We start from the raw sequence: 14,609 nt of genomic DNA, 5'->3' as shown, positions 1-14,609 counted from the left end.
CCACGCGGAGCATCAGCACAGCAGGGTATTCAGCGTCTGCTAAGAGGGAATCTAGTTTGTAATCTGCTGTGCATTCCCCCTCCAGCGCAATAAAAACCAGGAAGAGAAATTTCCTTTCCATATGAGAGACAGCAATGACTTCAGAACAATCTGCAGAATCCCTCGTTCCTGGGTCCCGGAGCTAGCCATGTAAGCCAGTGGGGAACGCTCCCTGGGCAGCCCTGCATCCACAATTACAATGTAAACACACAGCCACTGCCAGGCTGTCTGCACCAGATCAAGATGGTGTTTCACTAGTCTACGCAAACCAGATCATTTCTCTTACTCCTACATACAGGAATGCATAAGGCAGCCTGACTTATTAAGGGCAGGACTTGTTTTCTTATTGCCAAGACAACTTTCCGGAGGTTTTAACATCCTCAGAAGAAGCAAATCAAAGAGATAACTTAGGCCACTATTATAGAAGGGCGCCCCCTTGCTATCAGCAGCTAATTTAGCAGGTGGTTTTGAATCGACAATCTGGGAACCAGTAAAAGGTTTTGGGGGGGGGGGGAGGAGGAGCATAGGCTCCGACTCCGTGGGTGCTCCGTGGCTGGAGCAGCCATGAGGAAAAATTGGTGGGTGCTCTGCACCCACCGGCAGCCAAGCTCCCCACCCCACCCCAGCTCACCTCCGCCTCCTCCCCTGAGTGCGCCATCCCTGCTTCTCCTCCCAGTGCTTGCTGCCGTGAAACAGCAGTTTCACAGCGTAACAAGCTGTGGGAGGGAGGGGGGAGGAGGCTGGGCCGAGGCGGGGATTTGGGGAAGGAGTCCAATAGGGGCAGGGAGGGGGCGGAGACTTTGGGAAACGGGTTGGAATGGTGGAGTCGGGGCGGGGTGGCGCGAGCACCCACCGGTGCCAGGAGAAGTTGGAGCCTATGGGGAGGAGCACATACTCCCCTGAATCTGCAGAACAGCTGTGTGTGTGAACGCACTTCTGGAGGTTTGGAGGCTACACAATCAGGGCAAGTCCCCTTGGAGCTGTGACGCAAATCCTAGGTAGCATTTTGTTAACAATCCCCCCAAAAGTCCATGTGCCAGATTGCTGGGGGTGGAAGCAGGTGGGCATGCTCCCAGTGTGGGGGGCACATTTTCAATCTTATTATTTTTGGAACCTCAAAGTGTTGGTGCATTCGCTATGCACAAGCCAGGGTACTGAGTTAGCTGGTGCTACGGTTATGGCTGTCACATCACATCTCAAAGAACCCTATTTTCAAAGGTGGATACACCGAGCAAAGAGCACTTTGCACTTCTATAACGCCTTTCATCTGTGATCTTCTCATTCATAAAGTTTAGACAAATTCACCACTTGGCACGTGTGAGCTTAGCCAGAGGTGGCTTTAGCTCTGAAATCCATATAAGTTTGGCAGCTTTGAAAATTACAAAACAGTGGACTGGATTAAAGGATGGTTTTATATTTATATAACTGGAAACTCACTATAAAAACAGAATTTGTCAAGCACATGAGCTAACCCCAGTTTTACTATTTTGGAAATAAATATTTAAATATTGGCTCACACGCAGAGTGACTTTTTTATTACATGCCTATGTAAATATCGATACGGAAAACCTGGGCAGGGGAAAATCTTTTTGCCTCCTTTCAAAGCCGTGACATGTAACATGCAACTCAACTGTTGTTGGTGCATGTTCTGCTCAGAAGAGTCTGTGAAAAAGAGTGCAGGGTTTCTAAGCTCCCGGGGCCCCCCACTGCCAGCACAGCTTCAGAGCCTCTCCAAGTTGCATCACAAAGCATAGGCTGCCCGGTAGCTAGGAGAGCATTCAAAAAATCGAACCATCCTTGGAAAAAACACGCATTCCAATGAAAGTAAAAACAGTTCATAAAGTCAGGGGAATTCTGAGCCAAAAGTTAATCAAAGAGGTGTGGAAAACCTCCCACTCCACTCCCCAGGTGTCTCCCAACTCTCCTAGCCCCAGGAATGGCTGAGATGTGTGCCTCAGAGGCCTGGCCTGTGCATTTGTGTGGTACAGAATATGCAAGTTACACATGGCATCCACAGGCTTAATCCATGTTGCCCACAGTACTGATGGGTAAAGAAGCCCTTGTTCATCCTGTGAGATGGAGAGTGCTCAGTCTGTTCTGGGAACGAGAATGCCAAGGAACACAGACAAACGCTGGCAGCCTTGCCAGCCCCACCAGGGCCCTGCTCCACCAGGGCAGCGTGAGAAAGGGAGAGATGGCCACGGCTCTTTCACAAACAGCTGTTAACTGAACATGCTAAGAGCGGGGAAACTCAAGAGATCCAATGTCCCTTCTTCCTAGGATTGAGAAAGGGGCTGCTGCAGTTCTGCTGGGGGGAGTGCAGAGGAAGGGAATGAGCACTGGCCCATCTGAGTCGCCTGTAAAGCACGTTCCCACTTGGAGAAGCAGCAGGATCCGATAGTTATGCTGAGCCTGTTGGAGCACATGTCTTTGGTGCCTCCCTTACTCCAAGGGCCTCTCAAAATGGAAGGGAGGGAGAAATGCCACCACCATGGAAAACGGGCTTGGGTTCTAGGCATGGCTAGGAGAGCGCCTGTTCCTTTCCAAAGCACAGGCACGGGTTGCTAATGTCTTGCAGTGCTAACTCTGGTACTTTTTACGGGGCTGGGAAACCCCCCCCCCCACTCACATTTTTAGACGCCCCCCACTTTTGCCATAAATCAAAGCAGTGTGGGCTGCCAGCACTGGGACAGACAGATGACGGTTTACAGAGCGCACACGAAGAGCAGTGACACATACTCAGACTTGGTGAGACACAGGTCAGAGACAGCGGGTATCGCATTCAGCACTGGAATACAAGCTGGCCTGATAGAAGTGCGACCACACTGGATCTAAAGAACAATCTCAAACTAGAAACGCGTGGCTACCCTCCATCGCTGCTAAAGATTACAGCACAGTATGGCACCGGCACAAGGGGCTGCAGCAGCTCACTCAATGGGGCATTCCAGGGAACGGGCAAGGACCATTTCCCCAACTCCTTGGTGGTGCGAAGGTCAGGAACTCACATCAGCTCTTCGCTTCAGGGCATCCCAGCACACGTTGCCAAAGCACTCGCCCAGCCCTCAGTCACAGACAGGCATTTAGAGAGACTGCCGGAATAGCCAATCATTCCGTACGTATATTCCCCCTCCTCACAAGAACGCTACGACACTCCACATGAGATCTACCTCTGCTACACACAGCAAGAGATCTGCTGTGCAATGTGTCTCCCCCGCTCTCTGACCTGGTTTCCAAGAGAAAAATGCATTCCTGTTGGAATGCTGGGAACACTGTTTGAATTGCTGGAGTCAGCTGTGTACACCTCCTCTCTGTACCCTTTAACAAGACAGGGTTTGGTCCACCTATGCAGAATCTCTCTGCCTCAACATGAATTGATTTTAGCTGTAAATAAGCCTTAAATACCTTAAAAATAGCCTTAAAAAGTGAAAAAAACAGATTGGTGTCCTGATTGAACAGCCATCCAAAATGTAACAGCTTACAAAAAGAAAAGATGGCTTGACCAAACCGACTGGGCACAGAAGGCGCTCTCACCTCTGGGCCAGGAACCCTGATAGAGAAGCAGCTCCTCGTGACACACCTGCTCCAGCACCACAAACAGCAGGCAACAAACCAGAAAGACCGCAGCACAGAGTGCTTCTTCGCAAACACCCCAAGAGCCATGATCAGAACGTCTAGCATGCGAGGAACCCTATCGATTGTGGAACAAGATCAAAAGTCTCAGAGCTGCTGCTTTTTGGAGCAGAACATTTTATTGGGGCGATCAACGTACCCAACATACACTTTCCTCCTGAAACTGCAGCTCGGGGGGGCTGTTTGTAAGTAATCTCTGACCCCTATAATAAACAAGCCGCCTTCTCACGAACGGGACACGACCACATCGCTGCCTGTTGCACCAGCCCTTTGCCATTCCAAGGAAGGCTCCCGAGCCCCACCTTTGTCCAGTGTGCCATTACTGACTGTCCTGCTGGCTGGACTGTTCAAAAGGACAATGTATAAATACTCCATCACAACGTCCCGTCCTCCTCCCCCACAGATGCATCTATAGGGCTCCCAGCCCCACTGAGCTAGTGGTTTTTCAGTACTGTCAGCATTGGAAATGTGACGCTGAGTTACACTCCACGTATACAGCTCCAAAGTAATCGAGTGTTACTTCTGTTCTGAACGTGAAATGCTATTTGAGAGCAAAGAGGATGCCTTAATGCTGCACTAAGATGACTCATTGCAGTTGCACTTCATTATTATCCCTTGTGACAATCTAAGGGTATGTCTACACTACAGGATTAATCCGAATTTAGATAATTCGAATTTGGGAAACAGGTTGTATAAATTCGATTGTGCGCGGCCACACTAAGCACCTTAATTCGGTTTTAAACCACATTAATTCGGTGGTGTGCGGCCACACTACCCCATTAACTTAAACACAGTAATTCGGTGGTGTGCGTCCACACTAACCCTAATTCGAATTAACAAAATCGATTTAGGCTCTACTCCGTTCGTCGAGGTGGAGTACAGAAATCGATTTAAAGGGCCCTTTAATTCGAATTAACTGGCTCTGTAGTGTGGACGGGTGAAGGGTTAATTCGGATTAAGGCAGCTAAATCCGAATTAAAGTCCTAGTGTAGACCAGGCCTAACAGGCTATTACGATGACAGGTGTAGTTGCATCATGCTGGAGCCGCAAGTGAAAGAGGCGCAGTTTCAACATGGAAGGAAGGTTCACGGCACCAAGGCTGGTGGTACCCTGAGCTGGACGTGGTGTCCGAGTAGCTTTATAAGGGCTGTGTTACTCCTGGGCAGAGGCAGAACAAATGGACTAGCCTGAGGTCTGAGTGTCTGCCCCTGCCATGGCCGCGTTCATTACACATCATATGCACGTTAGAACGTCTGCTGGATGGGGAGCTTGGGCTGGGCATAAACTAGTGTGCCACTTGCAGAAGCTGTCAGTCTGAACAGCTAATAGACACCACCACCTGCCTAAGGGCTTCCTACATCTCAGTGGGACCTAGCTAAAGAAACTGGCTGTGCACCTGAGGTAGGGAAATGGTTCAGAGACGCCAGTACAGGCAGAAAGAGAAGAGTGTCCCTGGGGCTGGGGCCTTTAATAACTGGGGGGAGGCGTTGCGCACCCAACACCTAACAGCTTCAGAACAGCTCCCAAGGAAGCCTGCGCCTCCCGCAGCAGGGCGCCACACAGGGAGAGCAGGGCCTGTCCAGTGAAGGTTTGGCTGTCGTTACAGTTGGGTACAGACACACGCTTTGCATCCAGAGCCAGAACACGGTGGTGGCTGGAGTGCTGCTGAGTGACACTGCTCACCTTTGTCTAGAACAGCCAGGTTTTTTTTAGGAGACAGCATAAGAGATTGTGGGGCTTCTGGAGGGTCCCTTCGGAAGGAGGGGACAGCTTACGGAGGTAAGGTAAACGTGTGAGCAACACGGTCAATTTGACAGGGAAATTAACCCTTCCTAGAAGGGGTCAAAGAGCTTAGCTCTCTTAGAATGGTCAGGGTCAGCTGGTGCCTCGTGCTCTCCTCCTCCGTCTGAAAGGAGGACCCTGGAGCCCCCCGAGGCAGGGTCTCTGTAGGGAAGCTCTCTCCGCTTTCCTAAAGCAAAAGGACCAGCCTCTACCAAACCCTGCTGTTTTGCTGGGCTTTTGGTTCCATTGTAGCGGCTCCCTGCTGAAGTGAATGGCATTTTAAAGGGTGTAGCCTACAGGTACAGGCAGGTGTGATATAAACATGGATTAAGGCAGTAATACGAAAGCCTACAAGCCTCAGACCTGTAAGATATTTAGCATAGCCAAACAAGGCCTCAGGGCCAAAGAACGATTTGATGTAAGCAGCTAACATGATCTGGGGTCACTTTACTGGTTATCACAAGATGGCCATGGCCCAACACCCCAGGATATAAGAAGTGCGATAAAACTCCTGATATTTAGAAAATAGATACTGCAATGTACCAGTTAAAGCTGGTTCGAGCATTCTGGGGATTTTGCAGACGTCAGATGTCCAACCACGAGAATACCATGGTAATTAATTGACATATGTGCTAATAAGCCTGAGGTAAAAGGCCTAGTAATCTATGGGAGAAGGGCACCCCAACATTAGTGGGGTGTGGAAGTTCAAATGAGGAAGAGGGGCTGAAACACTACCAAATATGCATTAGACTTAGTGGAGTCAGTATAACATATTATCAAAGCGGTATCACAGCCTGCATGCCTGGGACAGGCCAAGACAAGGATCACTGGTGATGGTGATGTGGAAAATAATGATTAACACTTCAGGTTGTTCTGCAAGGGATGGAGTGAGTATATGGCTGCTCAGACACTCATTCTATGTTCTCTCTATCTTGTTGGGTTGGAGTGTTTGTAACTTTGCTATCTGTGTTAATAAAACTATTGCAAATTCAGAACGTTTTTGCTAAGTGCAAATGTTGCAACCGTGGATCCCAGGGTTCCCAAGTGATTCTAATAATACTGGGCCTGATCTTGGGACAAGCACCTACCAAACCTTAGAGTGTTAGCTGGGAATTCTTAGGTAATCAATATAGTTAATACACAATTGTTTCTGTCATTGGAGGTTTTTAAAAACAGGTTAGACAAACACCTGCCAGGAATGATCTAGTTATTACGTAGTCCTGCCTTGAGTGCAGGGGACTGGACTAGATGATCTCTCAAGGTCCCTTCCAGTCCTACATGTGTATGATTCTATGCTATGAGGCTGGCCAGCATCCCTGAAGGGGTGCAACAATGCTGCATGGAAACAGTCTCCTGTTACAGCTAGGTATCTCTCGTCAACAGGTATCCTCTACTAACTTGGTTTCTGGGGGCTTTCTCCATATGCCTGAATCTCAGCCTTTACTGGGACACCCCATTACCCAGAGATCTTATTTTCAAGTCCCCTGGATTGCTAGTCCTACAAGGACATGGACTCTAAGGAGACACTGGCCCAAACATGTTTCCATGTGAGCATCAGGGTTTCTCCAGGCAATACAATTCAGCAGGGACATTTCTACTGATAGGAACTCTTAGCTCCCCAGAGGACTCCTGCATGTGTTCTTGTGGGTCACTAAACATGCTACCCACAAAGGATACAGGCACCTTTGCCTTTTATAACAGCTGTATTATTCTCTCCAGTTTGCAAGGTTCTCTCAGAAACCAGAAATGAAACCATCCTTGTCGGCACATTCCATGCAACAGATGGGTTTGTTTCATTCCTTTGTTCTCAACGGAGGGGCAATATGCCCGCCCATTTGGGGAGGTTGCTTGTTGTGTGTGTGAGCAGCAGCACAGCCCTGAGAATGCACCTGATTATGCAGCTTGTTCTCTTGTCCTTGGCTAGACGCTAAGTACCACAATAACAAACAACACACACCACCATGTAGGTCCTACAGAGAACGTTGTTTACTATACTTGCTATATTATTTTAATTCTGCAGGTAGCATGGGCCTCTGTATATAGGCCATGTGTCTGTGTCTATACATTTCTGGGAGGGTGGGTGGTTCTTTGAAATGCTCTTCGGAGCCAAGAGGGCAATCCCTATTTGATCTCACCAGTTTATATGCAGGCTGGATATCTGGGGCTTAGCCTACTTGGGAGTGCCCTTTAATTACACACTTGCCAATCTAAACCTCATGTAAACATTGCTCTGGGTCTGCCATAGGGCAGTTGCATGAGAAAATAATTAAAACCAGGCAATTAAAGGGTGCCTTTGAAAAATTATGTCTATGTTTCTAAGTAGGCAGACACTGAAGTTTTGTGTCTCTGGAACACTGCATGAGTGGCTGTTTGCAATCACCATTTAAAAAGGTATTTCATGGCTAATGTTAATTATCTTGTGCTTCTCAAATGCCTTTCATCTGAGGAGCTCAACATGTTTATGTAAACATGGATTAATCCCACACCTCTCCTGCAAGGTACATTAGGGACAGGACTATTACCCCTGCTTGATAGATGAGGAAACTGAGTCACAGAGCGGTGAAGTGACTTGAACATGGCTGCACAGTGAATCAGTGCCAGAACAGAACTACGGTAGAACCTCAGAGATACCAGCCAACCACACACCTGATTTGGAACCGGAAGTATGCAATCAGACAGCAGCAGAGACCAAAAAAGAGGGGGGAGAGGGCAAATAGAATACAGTATAGTACTGTGTTAAACATAAATAACTAAAAACATAAAGGGAAAGTTTAAAAAAAAAGATTTGACCAGGTAAGGAACCTGAGCTGGTTTCACTTAAATTCAGATGGTTAAAAGCAGCATTTTTCTTCTGCATAGTAAAGTTTCAAAGCTGCATTAAGTCAATGTTCAGTTGTAAACTTTTGAAAGAACCATAACGTTTTGTTCAGAGTTACGAACAACCTCCATTCCCAAGGTGTTCGTAACTCTGAGGTTCTACTGTAGAACCGAGTGTTTCTGCCTTTCCCTTCTCTGTTCCTGCCACGAGAACCATCTGCCAGTTCGACTTTTAAGGACGCCAGCAAAAAGTGATCATTTTACAGTTGTCAACTTCAGGAAATTCGCTGCACCACAGAAAATAAAGGCCATTAAAAATCACATCCCCATTTAAATCATCTAAACAGCACAGACCTGATGAAAACAAGTGAGCTCTTCCCCGCCAGAAGCCACAAGCACACTGCTGGGGCAGTGAGAGAGAGCAACCCCATAGAGCCCCCGTTCGAGCAGTTCCTAGAGCACTGCCTGGCACAGTTCCTTTCCAGGAACTGAAATGGGACTTTGCCTCGTGCCTACAGCAAGGGGATCCCTTCCGGCCCCGCCATCTAAAGGCCCTGCTCCCCATTCTCAAGGCAGTTTTTGGCTTTTGCTCCCAGGCCCCTGGGATGCTCCCTGCTGTTGAATGGATGAAGCATTACAGAGCATGCAGCATCCTACGGCTTCCAAAACGTGCTCTTTTCTAACCACCCATCACTCGCCTTTGTCTGGTAGATCCTGATAACTGCAGCAGGACCAGCTGAGTGGGTCACCGTGTCCTTCCCTCCTTGCCTCTAGGTTCTGCTTCAGAACAGCCTCCCCTCCCCTCTCCCTCCGACCAGACTAAATCATCTCACCTCTGTTTGGGGGGCAGTTTGCCAGCCCTCTTCTCCTCTTCCTCCAGTCGCCTGCGTGCTTCTTCCAGCTGCGTCAGAGGGTTGGGGGCTGGGTTGGGCGGCATGGTAGGATCTTGAATGAACGGGTGAGAAGGTTGGACGATGTTCCTGAGCTGGGCACTGACCCAGGGGTGCACAGCGACAGGGCGCTCGATGGAGAGAGGTCTGGGCATATCATGGGCCAGCTGCTTCTTGGCACCTGAGGAGCTTCACACACAAACACAACAACATTTGACCCATGTAGCCATGTCCCCTGACACACACAGAGCCGCTCAGTGCTTCATTGACTAGACACAGCGATCGCCCAGCCACCCCAGGCCACTCTCTGCACTGTCACCCAGGTAGAAGGGACTAGAGAATACCATACATCCAGCTGCAGTGCTAGGGAGGATTTAGGGGGTACTGAGGAACCGTCTGAGATGGAATTTTGCAAGGCCACTGGGGAGAGCAACCGGCTTACTACAAAATGAGCCCTGGGGTCACACGTGGTTGGGACCTATTTTATGAGTCATAGGAGACGTCCAATATGCATAAATAAAACTAACAGGAGTTAGTTAAAGAGCGGTCACTCCCCCTGTGCAGTAAGGTGTTCGAGATGTGTCCCTATGGGTGCCCCGCGAGCTCTCGACTGGAGATTGTCATTAGCAGCGTCCATTCGGCCCATGCACACGCTGCAGATATCCTCGTGCCCCTCGCTGCGTGGGCGAACTGCCCTCAGCTCCTTTTCCACTGCTGAGCCTCCGAAGGAAACTCTGAAGCAGAGGGGAAGGAGGGTGGGCAGTGGAGAACACACAGGGGGCACATCTCGAAGAACTACAGTCGCTGCACAGGGTGAGTAACCTCTCCGAGTAGTGCCCCATGGGTGCTCCAATTCAGGTGACTCCCAAGCAGCATCCCCATAAGATGGAGGCAGCTTCAGAATTTAGTCCAGCACAGAACTGCATTGCCAACTGCTGCATCAGACCTAGAGGCACCGACTCAGGCGTAGGGCCTGGACCACGGTGGAGCAGCTCTGCAGATCTCAGATGCAGGGACATTTTGAAGTAAAGCCTACGTCTAGACTGAGTCCTCGCAGGGTGAGCTGGGTGTGGAATCACACCAGGATGGGGTGGAATGCTGGCAGCAGCGTACAAGCAGTAATACACCCAGAAATCCATTTTGATAGTCTTTGGGCAGAAACAGCACAACCTTTAGATCTGTCTGCAAATGAAACAAACAGTCTAGGAGATTTACGAAATGATTTAGTCTTATCCAGATTGATGGCTAACATGCTCCTGACATCTAAGGTATGGAAAGCAGTCTCCAGATTGGAATTCTGGGGTTTTGGAAAGAAAACCGGTAGGTAAATGATCTGATTGAGATGAAACTCAGAAGACACTTTAGGAAGAAACCTGGGGCGTGGCCGTAAGGAAACCCTGTCTTTGTAGAATACTGTTAAAGGAGGGTCTGCCATTAAGGCCTCGATCTCTCCGACTCTGCGGGCTGATGTAATAACCACTAAAAGACAGTCTTGATAGACAAATGCAGTAAAGAGCAGGTCGCCAGCAGCTCAAAAGAGGGTTTCATGACATTATTAAGAACAAAATTAAGGTCCCAAACTGGGGTGGGGACTTTCACCTGTGGAGAAAGGTTTCCCAGACCTTTCACGAACCTTACAGTTGTAGGGTGAGCAAACAGCGAGAACTCCTCAATAGTGGTATGAAAAGCTGCAAGGTGGTCAAACGAACCTTGAGAGAACTAACTGACAGTCCGGATTGCTTTCATTGCAGCAGGTAACCCAGAACAAGCAGAAGTGAGGCGGATTTGGGAACAGCTCCCTGGAGTTCACACCAGTCACTAAATCGTCTCCGCTTTTTGAAGGTGAGCATTTCGGGTAGACTCTTTCCTACCATTTAGTAATATCTGTTGTACCTCTGAAGAACAAGCCGACTAACCCCATGAACCATCAAGGAACCTTGAGGCAAAAAATGCTCAGATTGGGATGCAGCAGAGGATCGTCATCCTGGGAGAGGAGCAGAGGAGTGTCTAGGTGAAGCAGGTAAGGAAACCATGCCTGTCTCAAATACGTCGGGGCTATTAGGATAATTCTGGCCTTGTCCTGTCTGAGAATCAGAGACACCAGGGGAAATGCATGAAACAGCTTCATCATCCAAGTGAGGACGAAGGCATCCCCTAAGGAATTGCGACCTAGCTCCCTCTTGAACAGAGCAGATGGCATTTTGTTTGTAGCTGTCCCGCTTCGGGAACCCCCAAAGTCTGAACTATGCCAACAAGAACCTGGGAATCCAACTCCTATTCATAGTCTTGGGAAAAACACCCGCTGAGAGCGTTGGCTGTGACATTTCCCCTGCCCAGAAGATATACTGCTGGAATTCTTATGCGATGTTTCATAACCTTATTGCTTCGGTGCACAGGGAAGGCGATCTCGCTCCTCCCTGCTGGTTAATACAGAACATGCAGGCCACGTTGTCTGTCATGTCTCTGATAGACCTGTATCTGATGAGAGGCAGAAAATGAAGGCAGGTATTTCTAACTGCTCTGAGCTCCAACAGGCTGGTGTGGAGGGTGGTTTCTTGGGGTAATCATCTGCCCCGTACTGTGAGAGCATCGAGGTGAGTGCCCCATCCTAACAGAGATGCATCCATGGTTGTGGTTACCATTGGTGTCAGCTGGAGGAAGGGAACTCCTGCACCTACATTGCAGTGAGCCTGCCACCAGTCTAGGGAGCATTTCACCCATTGAGGAACTGAACCTGTTTTTTTCCAACAGTGGTTTTCAACCTTTTTCATTTGTGGACCCCTAAAAATTTCAAATGGAAGTGTGAACCTCTTTGGAAATCTTAGACATAGTCTGTGGATCCCCTGGGATCCGTGGACCATAGGTTGAAAACCACTGGTCTAGGCTGTCTGGCTGGTGAGTAAACTGATCTAAGGCACCCCTGGAAACAGTGAAGAGTAATCTCGCATGTTCTGACACAAAAGTGCAAGCCGCTATGTGATGTAGAAGTTGAAGACAGTTTCTGACTGAAGTCCATTTTTCTTTGGCATGAGGAAGTACCTCAGATAGAAGCCCCTTCCCTTGTGCTGAGTGGGGACCAGCTCTATCACTCCTAAACGAAGGAGGAAGTTGATTTCCTGTCTTGTTAAGAGCTCATGAGACACGTCCCTGAAGAGGGATGGGGAAGGGAAATGAGAAGGAGGGAGGTAGATGAAATGGATGGCGTAGCTTGATGATGATATCTCCAGCACCCACTTGTCCAAGGTGATACACTCCCATGCTTGTCGGAAACAGGAGAGTTGGTCTCCAAATGCGAGGAGGTTGGCAAATCGCTGCAGCTGACAGGGTAAAGAGAGGGGAGGGTCCAAACCCTCCATCATCCCGTCAAAAATGGTGCTTTGAAGATGAAGCCTGCTATGATCTTGTGCCGGGTGGGTCAGAGGATCTCTTGAGGTTACGTGTCTTTTTGGAGGGTCCGTTGGTCTCTGAAAACCAGAGAATAGCATCGGGCGGGATCTTTGAGCCGTTTGCCTTCTACTGGATTTTCTTTTGTTTGCAGGAGTGTAGATGACTAATGAATGTAATGTGGTCCTGGAGTCTTTCAGGGTATGCAACGATTTGTTGGTATTCTCTGTGAACAACTTCAGACCATCAAATGGGAAATCCTCTACCATATTCTGGAATTTTCTGGAGAAACCAGACAACTCAGGGAAAGGGGGTTCTTATATGGGTACCCAAGAGAACCCTGGAGACATATCAATAATGCTGAAGGTAGGTTTCCATCATCGGTCTCTTCTTCCTCTAAAGGGGGAGCACTGAGCGAAAGGGGAAGTGATGGTACCGGGACGTATAAGGGTCCGGAGACAAAGTGGTTCTCGGTACCGAGAGATGCTCGTTACCTGCAACAAATAGAGACTCTCGTTCAGCAGTCACCAATAAGTCCTTTGGATATCAAAAGTTTTGTGGCACCGAGTGGCATTGCGGTACTGACGGCCCAGTATGCTTGTCCCTGCAGGATGGTTCCAAGTAGGGTGACCAGATGTCCCAATTTTATAGGGACAGTCCTGATTTTTGGGTCTTTTTCTTATATAGGCTGCAATTACCCCCCACCCCCTGTCCCGTTTTTTTTCACATTTGCTCTCCGGTCACCCTAGTTCCAAGGGTTTTGAATACTTCACAGGCGGTGCTGCCTGACGGAGACGGAGGCTTAGTTTTACATGGGACTTGATTTCCTGGTTCTTCCATGCCCTGGATTTGAAGGCTAAACAGAAGTTACACTTCTGTAAGATGTGAGACTCTCCTAGGCTGCAAATGCACTTAGAGTGTCCATCGTTGACTGGGATAGCCTCTCTATGTGAGAGGCAATGTTTAAACCCCAGAGAAGGGGTATGCCCCTTGCATGGAGGATTTCCCTGGAGGAAATAAAACAATCTCTCAAATAACTAGTAACTAACTAGCAAACTAAGCAGCTAAACTAAAACAAACTCAGAACTAAGTCAGCAAGCAGCCAAGGCACGCACAATGAAGACATGCTCAGCTCTGTCTCAGGTTGAGATGTGTCAGAAGGAACTGGGGACAGTTTGCCGGTGCAGCCTGAGATAGCCTGGGGGGGGGGGGGGGGGAGGGGCACGAGGATATCAGCGGCGAGTGTGTGGGATGAACGGACACCACTAACGAAAATCTCCGATGGCAGGCGAGTGGGGCACATGTGCCCCTGAAGTGGAGCACGCACGGGGACACTATTCAAAGAAGAATACTCTCTTACAAAATTCCCCTAATAGACTTCCACAGAGCATGCACTGGTAAGTGATGGCTCTATTTCCAGGCTATGAATCCAATTTGCTCACTATATTTTGCAATGTTGTTGTAGCTATGTCGGTCCCAGGATATTAGAGAGACAAGGCGGGTGAGGTAATAGCTTTTATTGGACCAACTTCTGTTGGTGAGAGAGACAAGCTGTTGAGCTTACACTGAGCTCTCTGTAGCTCGAAAGTTTGTCTCCTTCACCAGCAGAAATTGGTCCAATAAAAGATATTACCTCCCCTGCCTTGTGTCTGTCACTATTTTTTGGCATATCCATGTGCAGTCAGCACTTCAGCACGGTGAGGGTCCGTCTCAAGCAGAAGCGGTGGCACAGGGTGACTTATAATCAGTAACTCAAACTTTCCATGGCCCTGGCACTCAGAGTCTCATTATGCTATGCAGTCAGACAATTGTGGGCACCACTGCAGGGGGAGAGAGGAAAACAAAGGACTATCACTGAGCAAAAAGGAGACCAGCACGGTAAAGCCAAGAGCTGGAATTTCTCTAGGTGCAAGAGACGCCCAGAACATTCAATCCTGCACAGCCAGGGTGCGGCTTAAGTTGGCCACATTTGCAGTCAGCATTTAGTTAATAATTCTGTTGATGATGCGCAGCCGGACTAGTATCCAGCTCCCGTAACTGTTGGCTCTCGGGGTTGGCTGGAGAAGA

At 48.8% G+C, this 14,609-nt stretch overlaps 1 protein-coding gene across 1 annotated transcript in view; it reads right to left on the bottom strand.

Annotated features, from left to right (window-relative positions):
* The window catches only part of AXIN1 (axin 1), a 175,573-nt gene that overhangs the window by 11,956 nt on the left and 149,008 nt on the right, over positions 1-14,609 (bottom strand). The window contains exon 7 of the mRNA XM_029911285.1: positions 9,102-9,347. Coding sequence (XP_029767145.1) covers positions 9,102-9,347 — 246 coding nt within the window. The remainder of the gene's footprint in view (positions 1-9,101; positions 9,348-14,609) is intronic.

This window comes from Terrapene carolina, unplaced genomic scaffold, assembly GCF_002925995.2.
Source record: "Terrapene carolina triunguis isolate 2854851 unplaced genomic scaffold, T_m_triunguis-2.0 Scaffold93, whole genome shotgun sequence".
NCBI lineage: Eukaryota > Metazoa > Chordata > Testudines > Emydidae > Terrapene > Terrapene triunguis.
Note: the sequence above shows the minus strand (reverse complement) of the source record. Positions and strands in the feature narration are given on the sequence as shown.